The following is a 12,464-nucleotide window of genomic DNA, read 5'->3' as shown; positions in this document are numbered from 1 at the left end:
CTATTCTGCTATACACCAGTTTCAACATTCGGATATCTACTAAGAATTTCAACCTGAAATCTAGAAAGTATGTTATAAGTTTCGATTATTTGCAAACGTTTTACATGTTTGTATCAAAGTATAATAGATACAAAGTACACAGAACTGGCAGTCTCTCTCTTGGTGTACTTAATATCAATTACAGTTTAACACAAAGAAGTTCGAGATGAAAATAAGTATGCAATAGTGCAATCAGAATGGAGAAAAATCATACAGAAAACAATCAGAGTCAGGTAGTTTTTACTGCGCTCAAATAGATTATAGTTAAACCATGATTTGCCTTCTCAGAGCGTTTCGAACTCTTAAATTGTTTGGAAAGTTAAAGGTTACTTGTTACTAATCTGATATTGAAATCTCAATTTCATGTGTAAGTTCAATTTACTGACATGGCCGAAATAGCTCATATTGGTGTAAATAGCCAACTCAATTCAGTTTTCATAGATACAATAAGTGCACGTTAGATGAGAAAGATAGTACAAATGTCAATCAGATATCACAGTGCCTGTTTCATTAAACATTATTTGACAGTTGACAAACAAAAATACGTTTACCGTTTTATCTCCCAAGTTATCAACAATGCAGTGAAGAAAAGCCGTTTGACCAAGTTGAGTTGACACGTTTTTTGCCGTACTATTATCAAAAGCAGGAAGATTGTATGGTTCAACACCCCAGTACTCTCCAACGCTGTCTTCTTCTGTTAGGGATCGTTTGTCAGGCATTGCGGTGTCGGTTGAAGTGGTGTCATCCTGAGCTCTCGTCGCTCCTAGAAAAAGACAGTAAAGAGTGGGGTTCATTAATTACAAGAGATAAACCCCTTACTTTTCATTAATCATATTTATTTTACGTCTTAGTTTTTGCTAGTAGTGCTTATGAAAGATAATATCAGTCTTCTCGTTTTTACTTTAATTCACTAAGATTGATGAACTTAGGCTTAAACGAGAAAAGTTACTGTTGATTGGAAATTATATGCGTAGAATCAAATGATCCCTGGTTTTGTATCAGTTTTAGACTAAAACCATACACTAGAACCACTCATCTCATAATGTAATAATGTTCACCTAAACTGTGGTAATTTGTTGTGTTTGTTTCTTGAATTTCGAGCAAAGCGACTCGAGGATTATATATACCTAGCCATCCCTGGTTTTGTATCAGTTTTAGACTAAAAATATGAAAACCATACACTAGAACCACTCATCTCATAATGTAATAATGTTCACTTAAACTGTGGTAATTTGTTGTGTTTGTTTCTTGAATTTCGAGCAAAGCTACTCGAGGATTATATATACCTAGCCATCCCTAACTTAGAAGTGATAAATTAGAGGAAAGGCAGTTAATCAATCCAATCTACCGCCAACTCTTGGGCTGCTCTTTTACCAAAGAAAAGAGATATTAATTGTAATGTTATAAGGTCCCCACGACTGAAAGGGCGAGCATGTTTAGTTCGACCCACAGATTGTGAGCCGAGCACCCTAAGCACTAGGTCATGCTAGGCCTAACTGTAATAATAAATACATGAATAATAATCTTGTTTTTTATCAGATTCGTAAACTATTGTACTTATTTGAATGTAGAAAATAAATTAGTGACAACTTCTAAGTTCAAGTATATAAATACGGAGTATTATAGAATACTTTGTGTATCTTATAGATAACCATCGTTGTGTAGTCCTGTAAGTTGCGTTATATGTGACAAAAACAGGTTAAATGTATTAAATGGTCTTAATATAACATGGTCGTTGGTAAAACATCATAAAGTTAAGTGATTCTTAAAATGCACATGAAATAAATGTTTAAGACACTGATACAAAAAACTTGTTATATTTGACAATGATTTCACACATATATGTATATTGTATAAATGTTTGTTGTCAGGTCTTAGTGATCAATAACTTATTGTTCCCAGTAGTAGCAAATTCACTGTGATTTAAATGTCTATCTTTATATTCACACAAATGTATTTACGTTTTTCTGTACCAAAGTGATTGCGTTATATTTAGAAGTACAAACTGACGTGTGACAATAAGAAATGATATTCATTTGTCTAATAAGTAGGGTTTTCGTAGAGTGTATCGTTAAAAAAATTATAATTTACTCTGTTCTTAAAGTATGATACTTAGGGTTTTGTTTTTTTTGTGGGAGGAAGGAGGTGATCGATGTTGTTGGTTTTGCTAAGGTATACATTATGTAACGAAGTTTCCACAAATAGTACATTTATTATTCTTTTTTTTCGTTCAAAAGGCCTCTTAATATAACTTATTATATTATATTATAGAAATACTAGAGGCATTTTAAGTATTTATTTATTGTTTGAGGGTAAGTAATAGCTCTATATTTGTTATTGAGATTGGTGTATTTATATATATTTTTCCTTACAACAACTGTTTTTGTTGTTCGTTTTTATATTACCAAAAAATCAATTATATAGAACCATATAAAGTTATGAGCGTGTCTTAATTGGACGAAATTTATACATAAGCATTAATCCACTCGAAAAACAAGTAGGTTACACTTGGGCACGAAAATATATAACTGTCGGGAAAACTAGCATAACTGAGTAAAGAAGGGTAAACTAAAGATGTTTTGTGCTATGATTCATCTGCCGATTTGGATGGTTTATCACGGTTCTGATGTGTACCTACTTAAAATTCAATGTTAGATATTTCTCAAACACAGATACGTGACTGAGGGTGAATATCAATAATTCAGTGGAATACTGTTATGCTACTTTATGCGTTACTTCAACATGACTTCGAAGAAACACATAAGCAAGCATAAACAATTGTAGAAAAACGTATCGCATAGAACAAACACTGCCTAAGGAGAACAAAGAAAAAAAGCGCCTCAGGCGCCAGTCTCATATGAATATTTTAGAGCATACTTTCCAAAGTGTGTTTAAAACGTTGAAGCAGTCATAGCAAATTAAATCGAAACCTAAGTATTATGTTAAAATACTTCAGTCGAGAGAAATTATTATGAATACCAACGCAACGAAGAGGATTATACTTTCCAGGGTGTGTTTAAAACGTTGTAGTAGTCATAACAAATTAAATTGTAACCTAAGGATTATGTTAAAATACTTCAGTCGAAAAAAATTATTATGGATACCAACGCAACGAAAAGGATTTTCATTCAATCTTGCGTATAAGTCACGTCACGATAATGAATCGTCCCCAGCAATTCATTTATTACTCCATTATATGCTAACTTTGGTTGTTTGTTGTAACCTTAGGCAGTGGGTTGTTTTATAAACGTATTACTAATTCATTATGTTTTGAAACCTGTTTCGTTGAAGTTGAAATAAAACAAAACCATTTGATTGGTCCTAACTAGTAAATATGATATTTGTTTAACAAGCATAATAACGTCATCACTGCCTTAAGGGGTTATTATGTCTAGGCTACCAAATTAACAGACAAACTTACTTCTAGGTATTAAGGATTTATTTTGCCTTAAATTGAAAACCTACATTATTCAGCTTATAAGTGTGCGTATTACGGATTTTACAATAACAATATATGTTAGATTTTTGGAGATTGTTTTCCTTTAACGTTCAGTCCTCCATATCAACTTACAAGAAAGTAGTTGAAATATCGTTTAGTGCTATGAAAATTGTAGTGCTATATTGGCAAAACTGAGAAACATGTAATGACTAAAAATATGTTTAACCACCTGGAGTTACTCGTCCGTTGGACGGGTGAAATTTAAACGTATTTGTAACAAAGGATAGGAACTTGCGCTTCTATTATTATTTTTTCTTAACATAACAAACATTTAAAGTGCAATACAATTACATAAAGTACCAACACTAAAAAAGACATACTGTTTTCAAGAACTCTAACAATAGTGGTCACGTAGTTCATTCTAATGCTGAGGGATATACAACATTGGTAGCTTTTCCGATATTAGATATGAAATTATAGGGGGGTCCAAACCTCCCCTGACCTTCCTCATGTTATCTTGTATCACTGTGTCAAGTTTGGTGGTGATTTATCCAGAAATATAGAAACGTATAAAGAACAGATACACACACACGTATATTGACGTGAATTTATGTAGATTATGGATAGAGACCTCAAACATGAAAAACAACATTTTTTAACCATCACATGTCTCCCATTTTTGCCAGAAGAGCACTACAATTAAACGTTTTTGAAAACTATCACATGTCTCCCATTTTTGCCAGTAAAGCACTACGATAGTCACAATTGTCTGATTCATAAACATGATAAAAGCCTGAGTTTTATTAAGTTTTGAAAGGAATGGAAATAGACTCTTTTCAAACAAACTATAAAAGTTATGGCATCATAGTCAAGTCAGAGATTGATTAAACCCAAATCTTAGTTGGATTCGCGCCGTGTGAAGTCATATTTTAGTATTCATTTTTGACTCCAGGCGGCTCAACTGTAAGCATGGTAATTATAACTCTAAAATTGGGGGCTGGATCTCTGCTGTGAGAAAAGCACAGATAGTCTATTATACAGCTTTGTGCTTAACAAATAATATTTACTATGGTCCGAATCATAATAGCCTGACTTGTTTCGCTTTTCAAGGAGCTTTAGTTAAATCTAGTTTTTCCTGCTTGAAATTTGAAGAAGAGACATTCTTATTATTACAGTGTTATTCAAATACATACGCTTGCTACTTACATGAAAGTTATGATTGCACCTAAAAGTGAATTAATGAATAATATGGTTGATTTTCATTAAAGCGATTCCATTAATAATACTCTGATAATATTACACATCAGCAGCTCACCTATATATTCTCACCAAAATCAACTATGAGTTTCCTGAAATACATTCAACTTAACTCCTAGTGTTTATGAGTTTATGAGTATAAAAAACTAATAGCTTTAAACCATAAAACATGAATACGGATATCTTAAAGGTATTTTTCACAAATCTTGGGTAAAAGATAATGCATATATAATCTACTAGTATTGTTAATAATGCATATAATTCACTAGCATTGTTAATCATGCACATAATCCACTAGCATTGTTAATAATACATATGATCCACTAACACTGTTATAAATAAACATGTATATTACATGTTTGAAACTCGTAAAACAAACTCGATTATATTATAAGTGATCTCTAAACTTTATACATTTGGGAAAATGTATGTAAAAAAAAACTTTTCTATTTTATTTTTAAAACACTTCTTAAGTAATACTCTATTCAAATAGATAAAAAAAAGTCTAAAATGAACGTGAGAAATTAATATGTGATTGTGAATTATATCTTAAATGTATTTCACGTGTAAGAAAAAATAGATATAAATTCGTCGAAATTTCATGTTTACCTTTTGTATGTCACAGGTGGACATAAGTATTTGTTATTCGGCTGGACAATGGGCTATATATGCTATGCCTACTATAGAGATGTAATTCCTAATTTTAAAGCTAGAACAATGAAATAGGAATGTATATTTTGTAAATCTAAGTATATAAAATAATAGAAATAACTGCATGAATATATATACATATTAAAGAAAACCCAACTGTTTAACATGCGTTATGCAGCAATATCAAATAAACTAAGCGGATATTATATTTATGTTTACATATATATTCATATCTTAACACATTGTATATGCTGGCCATTCATGATTCGTTGATTATACGTATGATTTATAAAAGTACATACATTGAACAGGCCAAGTTAGGCATACATTTCTTGGTATTGAATATAAGCCAAACAAAATAAGAATATGAGTTAACGTACTTATCAAGTTGGCAATCACTTCTCGAATTGTAGGTCTCTTTAATTTTGTTTGAGTTTATGTGTAATGAACTCAAGTTATACTATCACTGAGAAAATAATCAATCATCTATTTTCCGTGGTACTTTCATAATTTCTCAAACGAAATATTATATAACTTCATCGTGGAAAACCCAGCGTGTGTGGCTGGTGAATAACGAAAAACAAAGCTAACTAGCTCCCTGTTAAGTGAATTATACCTACGTCAACTCGTAATTAACTCGCTCATCGTGAACCCTCGGTAAGATGTCGAAAAAGTTACAGACTAGAAAGAAGACTTTATATTGCTTGTAAGTTTGTGAAACTTTTGTTTATAAAACATTGTTTGTAATAACTATTAGTAATAACTGTTATTGTAAATTGTATTGTTGTGTGTATATCAAAACGTATTTGTGTTAAAAAAGAAAACTGTCTGTATCAATCTTGTTGATAAATATCATAAATTGACTGTATATAATGGCTTTTACTTAACTGCTAAATCCAAAGTACAATTTAACTACTAAATTTAAAGTATCATTTAACTCAATTGCAGGATATTCGAAATTGTAATACGTAACAACACTTATCCTTACAAACATGTACATAAGCACATTAAACAAAGATCATGATTATAGTTCCAATAGCTTTAAAACATCTTCTAAGGTATGGTTTATTCTCTTAATGATTGAAAAATCATTAGTGCCATTTCCATGTAATGAATACACAAACGACTTCTTTCTCCAGATAAATGTTTGTTCAATGCTCAACATTCCGCCTTGTGGATTCTTCAGGAACTATCTGCAACATGCACAAAAAAGACAATTCTTTTAAGAATGTTTAAAATAGAACTATTGTAGTACAGATAGCTGCTGGCAGACTCAACTAGTAGTTTTTAATTCTGTGTATCTTTAGTTTCATTTATTTCCACGCGTGTTCCACCACCCACCATCAGAGTATTTTACTTAAAAGTTACTTATCAGCTAAATCCACGAACCTGCTTTTATCGTGAAAGTGATTTAACTTTTATTCTTTCAAACAGGGAATACCACACACACACATAAATGTAATCGTAAGTGCTGCAATACTATTGCACACATCATGATGTTAAGCTGAAGGATCATGTGAGTTTCTGATAGACCCTTACAGTAAGGAAGGTTTTGAAATTCACACTTCTAAACATAAACGTGATTCTTGTATGCAATCTCAAAAATGTTTATTGTTTTCTAGTTGTTGTTTTTTTTTGCGAAGTCTTTTCCTCTTCTACATCTCATAAAACTTTTAACAAGCACTTGGTTTTCATCTGTCCATAATTCTCAGTTATAATATTCTTTTAAAACAAGTATTTTTCAAACACGTACTATCTATACCACAGATTTTTCATCCTAGGTTAATAAATGAATTTTGAAAGAAAGTACGCGGTAGTTTTTTGTAGTAGTTCATTTTATAAATAAAAGCTTCATATAACTAGACTGTGTAATCATAATTATAATCATAATGATTAATTAAATGTGCTTTATGAAAGAAAACATACGGAGCTGTGATATAATTTTCGTGAATTAACTTCCAATCCTTTGAGGCACGACTGATTAATTTTGTTAAAATATGAAATATCGTGTTTCTGTGTATATGGCAATAGCACATCATACAATTATGTATTAAAACATTGCAAATAATTACAACATCGTCATTAAAAAGGCCTCATCGTGGCATAGCGGCAAGTCTGCTAGCTTATAACTCTAGGAACCGGATTTCGATGCTCGAGGTAGGCACATCACAGATAGCCCATCATGTAGCTTTGTGCTTAACTACAAACAAACAACCAAATATTAAAAGAGTAACATCTGATTGAATACAATAATTATAAAGATATAAAACGTTAATGGCACTTTCGTTGATTCATATAGGCCTAATTACAAACAATTTACTCAACTTCCTAAAATTTATGTGGATATATCTTCTAGCGTAAGATTTCAGGTGAAAAGTCGCAGAGTATTTTAGGCAGCAGAACATTGCAGTCGACAAATTTTTGCAGCACAGTGAAAGCACGCCGTTACAGTTAGGCTTAATTTACAAAAAAAACGTTGGAAATATTGCCAGTATTCTAGGCACATTTTTCGCTGAGGTTAAACAGGTTTGTACTTAATACGTTCATTGGTATGATCAGATGATGATGAGCTGTTATATTTTGAAACTTAAACACATTTAAGTCTTATTGATTTATAATTTATTCTTAAAATGATATCAAAATCTTCAAGCTTTAAGATATACATGTAGGCCGGGGATGTAGCTAAATATGCTTTGTGACAACATTAATTAATCAGATTTTAATAAAACTAAAAACTGAAGATGAGATACAATAAAACAGTTATTGGCTGACGATGTTGTTGCCTTCATAGTCAGTCAATAATTGTTCAATGTTGAACTAACTCAATGAAACGGTGTACATTTATTTTAGTGTATTTCCGGTAAAGCTTGTGTTTTATGAAGTCGAATTTATTTCTAAGCTTTTAAGGATTTTTTTTTATTTCAAACATTGTTTCTGAGAAAAGTATAACTTGGAGTCAGTAACTGACCAGTCGTCGTCAGTTAAGACTTTGTAGTGTTCGATTAAATGAAACTTTCAACTGCAAAAAATATTTGGATCTTAATATTATACTGATCGCATTAGCTGATATATGCTGTTGAAATATAATCGGAATTTGTAATATCACAGCTATAATAAAACAAAGCCCTTTTTATAAAATAACACGAATTACCTACCCTTTGATTCATTGTTATTTAAATCAGGCATCTGATCTAAAATGCAAATGATTTGTCACAGCCTACGCTATATGTAATGGACTCTTTGAAGTGAACCAGAGTTTAAAGTGCCCCAAATGTTTCACGAACCATGAATAAACCTCAAAGAAAACAGTTTTATGTTTCACTCACGTTGAAAGCCATCGGACGAATATATATATCAGTGAAGTCTCATAGTGTCATTAGCACAATGTGGAACAGCTTTCAGAGCAATGGGTACAGCCTGGACAAGACAACTCATCACAAGCAAACAGCCACTATCTGTTGATTCTACTTCCAGAAGTGTATTATAAATTCCAGTTATATTATAATTTTTTTAAGCATTGTAGTACAAATAATTTAAATTGTTTTCTACAGAAATAATGGCACACTAGCTGTTTTTTTAATCTTTTTTCTACGTTGCTATTTTAACGACAAAAAAGATTCGCCTTTTCATAATTAGTTTAGAATATATCTCTAGTCAGATATATTTTAAAAATTGTTTCTAAATTTTCGTGCATGTGTTGTGTATGTTGCATAAAATTCTTGTTAACCAAATTTATAAAGGTCATAAACGTGTAATAATCTTTTTACTCGTGTAAAGTTGCATACGCCAACCGCTAGCAATTCGTATCACTTTGACTCTGTGCATGACCACCCTGATGAGAGGCGAACACATCTCAAAGAGTAGCTCCAAGTGTTATACAAAGTGACATGAATTAGTGGCTTTTCTTGCTCTTCCTGGAAAATGATATTTGGAATATTCGGTGACGTATGCAGCATTACATTCTGGTACACAGCACTTTTAAAGTTTTGCCTGAATTTGGATAGTAATGCCAGTAAATCAGGATTCTCATTGTCTTTATCCTGTGTGGACATGTATGAAAAGATTTGTAACGAATTTGTTATTATATATTTCTTTGATATCAACGTTTGTTCAGATTAAGTTTATATTTAAAAACATGCATAGCTTATAGTGTTAGATATGTATTGCAAAACTCCCCCTATTCTCCAAAGTTGTATAAAATTATCGAGTGTAAGAATCAACAATATATGTATATACGTAAAAGCCTTAAATGTAGTTCAGTATTGTTGTAATCTGAATTTTCTAGAAAACCTTTCCACGGCTATAAATATAACCAACGCGACGCGCCAGGGAGAGTGTCTATTATTAGTTCACTATAGTCAGTGTGCTATAAAACTTCGGAAGCTATAACTGTGATTGTTATAACGTTTACCAATCGGAAAACTTCAGATATTTGACCAGGAGCACTTACAAAGTTCGAACATTACAACTCATTTAACTTCAGTGGATTTACATCGGATATTAATATTAATATTTGAAAACTCAATCTATAATAGGCGTATGAACAGTTAAGACTACAGGACTAGCTAGCTCCCTACTAAGTGAATTGTATCTATATCAACTCGCTCATCGTGAACCCTCGATAAGATATCAAGGAAGTTTCAAACTAGAACGAACACTTTATATTGTTTGTAAGTTTGTGAAACTTTTGTTTATAAATCATTGTATATGCTGGCCATTCATGATTCGTTGATTATATGTATGATTTATAAAAGTACGTACATTGTACAGGCCAAGTTAGGCATACATTTCTTGGTATTGAATATAAGTCAAACAAAATAAGAATATGAGTTAATGCACTTATCAAGTTGGCAATCACTTCTCGAATTATAGGTCTCTTTAATTTTGTTTGAGTTTATGTGTAATGAACTCAAGTTATACTATCATTGAGAAAATAATCAATCAGCTATTTTCCGTGGTACTTTCATAATTTCTCAAACGAAATATTATATAACTTCATCGTGGAAAACTCAGCGTGTGTGGCTGGTGAATAACGAAAAACAAAGCTAACTAGCTCCCTGTTAAGTGAATTATACCTACGTCAACTCGTAATTAACTCGCTCATTGTGAACCCTCGGTAAGATATCGAAGAAGTTACAGACAAGAAAGAAGACTTTATATTGCTTGTAAGTTTGTGAAACTTTTGTTTATAAAACATTGTTTGTAATAACTATTTGTAATAAATGTTGATGGAAATTGTATTGTTGTGTGTATATTAAAACGTATTTGTGTTAAAAAATAAAACTGTGTATATCAATCTTGTTGGCAAGTATCATAAACTGATTATATATCGGCTTTTACTTAACTTCTAGATCCAAAGTACAATTTATCTACTAAATTTAAAGTATCATTTAACTCAATTACAGACCATTTGAAATTATAATACGTAACAGATTCCTTTCAACCGCAGCAGCCAGTCAACGTCTCAAAAAAATTAGAGGACGGCCAATAAGTGAAATATTTGACAATTCATTTTTTTTCTCATTATGAATAAAGATTTGAAATTTTCACTTGTGTTTGAGTCTTTCCTCTGTTCGATTTATTCTCTGCATAACTTTTCCTGAATCTGCATTTTGCGCATTTTTTTAAACTTATCTGTTGGCTATCAGTGGACCTAAATAACACACTATTTGGCCATTTCATGAGTGGAATTTCAAGAGGACAAAATATTTACTTTGTCTCTTCAAAGAAATGTCACACACGCACACTCGCGGTGACTTGAATTGGAAAAACCTTTTTTTATATTTTACCTTTATTAGAAATTTAAAGAACTTGTGCTAACAAAATTTCTAATTTTGAAGTGAATGAACCGTTTAATAAAAAAAAATACACGAATTCCTACAAGTAAAATAAATGTTACTTCCATATACCGTTTTATAAGATTCAATGACGAAAAAAACACTCAAGATTTCCCAGGAGTGGTGAATTTCACGATAATTCTGTGTAACTTAAAAACGTTTTCTTCAATTCAGTCTAAGCATTTGTAAAATAAAAAATATAAGAAAATCTATATTTTTAATGACAGAAAGGAATTAGTTCTTAAATTAACATCTAAAGGAGTGTGTAATACTTTGATCAATTTAATTTGCATATCTATAATAGTAAAAAAAAAAGGTACATTTTGCTACTGGTGCAAGTACAAACATGTAGATGGCACTTAATTATATCTCAATTGAATAATGATGAAAAACAATTCATCCACTATAAAAATAGCTTTGAGGTTTTCGGATACATTTTAAGAAGGTCAGACTATAACTACTTGAGAAAAAAAAATTGGTAATCATTTATTCAGTCATTATGTCTTATACATTAATTATTGTATAGACTTTATTAAGATGTTACATAGCTTAAAAACACAAAGAACGAAGTTAAAGACTAAACGTGCCCCATGTTTTTTAGAAGTATAAAATCAATATTAGAGAACGACACTGATAGTTCTGTAACCGCTAATTTTAAGTTGTTTTTCTTTTCTTCATTTCTGACTCTTTATGGTTATATATTACTTAATCAATCAACTTTTTTTTTCTAAGGTGCTTGATTACGATAATTTCTGAACGTTCATTGTTCAAGGGGAAATAATGCTTGATTAAGTCCTTTTATTACTAATTTACTTGAATTAAGTTTACTGATATATACGTTTTTGAAAGTATGTTTTTAAAGCAACACCTTACATGATTATAAATGCTAAAACTCAAAGCTGTGAGTAAAAAACAAGTCATATCCGGCTTTTTATTTTTGTTAGATACATCAATAAGTATTCACTGTCACGTGATATTTCGCAACGGTAATAGCGCAATATTTTCAAGAGGATTGTTTTGGTTTTGAATTTCGCGCAAAGCTACACGAGGGCTATCTGCGCTAGCCGTCCCTAATTTAGCAGTGTAAGACTAGAGGGAAGGCAGCTAGTCATCACCACCCACCGCCAACTCTTGGGCTACTTTTTACCAACGAATAGTGGGATTGACCGTCACATTACTAACCGCCCCCACGGCTGAAAGGGCGAGCATGTTTGGTGTGACGGGGTATTCGGAACCGCGAC

At 31.6% G+C, this 12,464-nt stretch overlaps 1 protein-coding gene across 1 annotated transcript in view; it reads right to left on the bottom strand.

The window, feature by feature from the left end:
- The window catches only part of LOC106463573 (zwei Ig domain protein zig-8-like), a 108,501-nt gene that overhangs the window by 45,052 nt on the left and 50,985 nt on the right, over positions 1 to 12,464 (bottom strand). Inside the window, exon 2 of the mRNA XM_022391107.1 lies at positions 591 to 802. Coding sequence (XP_022246815.1) covers positions 591 to 802 — 212 coding nt within the window. The remainder of the gene's footprint in view (positions 1 to 590; positions 803 to 12,464) is intronic.

Source organism: Limulus polyphemus, unplaced genomic scaffold (genome assembly GCF_000517525.1).
Source record: "Limulus polyphemus unplaced genomic scaffold, Limulus_polyphemus-2.1.2 Scaffold1439, whole genome shotgun sequence".
Classification (NCBI taxonomy): domain Eukaryota; kingdom Metazoa; phylum Arthropoda; class Merostomata; order Xiphosura; family Limulidae; genus Limulus; species Limulus polyphemus.
This window is presented reverse-complemented; position numbering and strand designations above follow the sequence as displayed.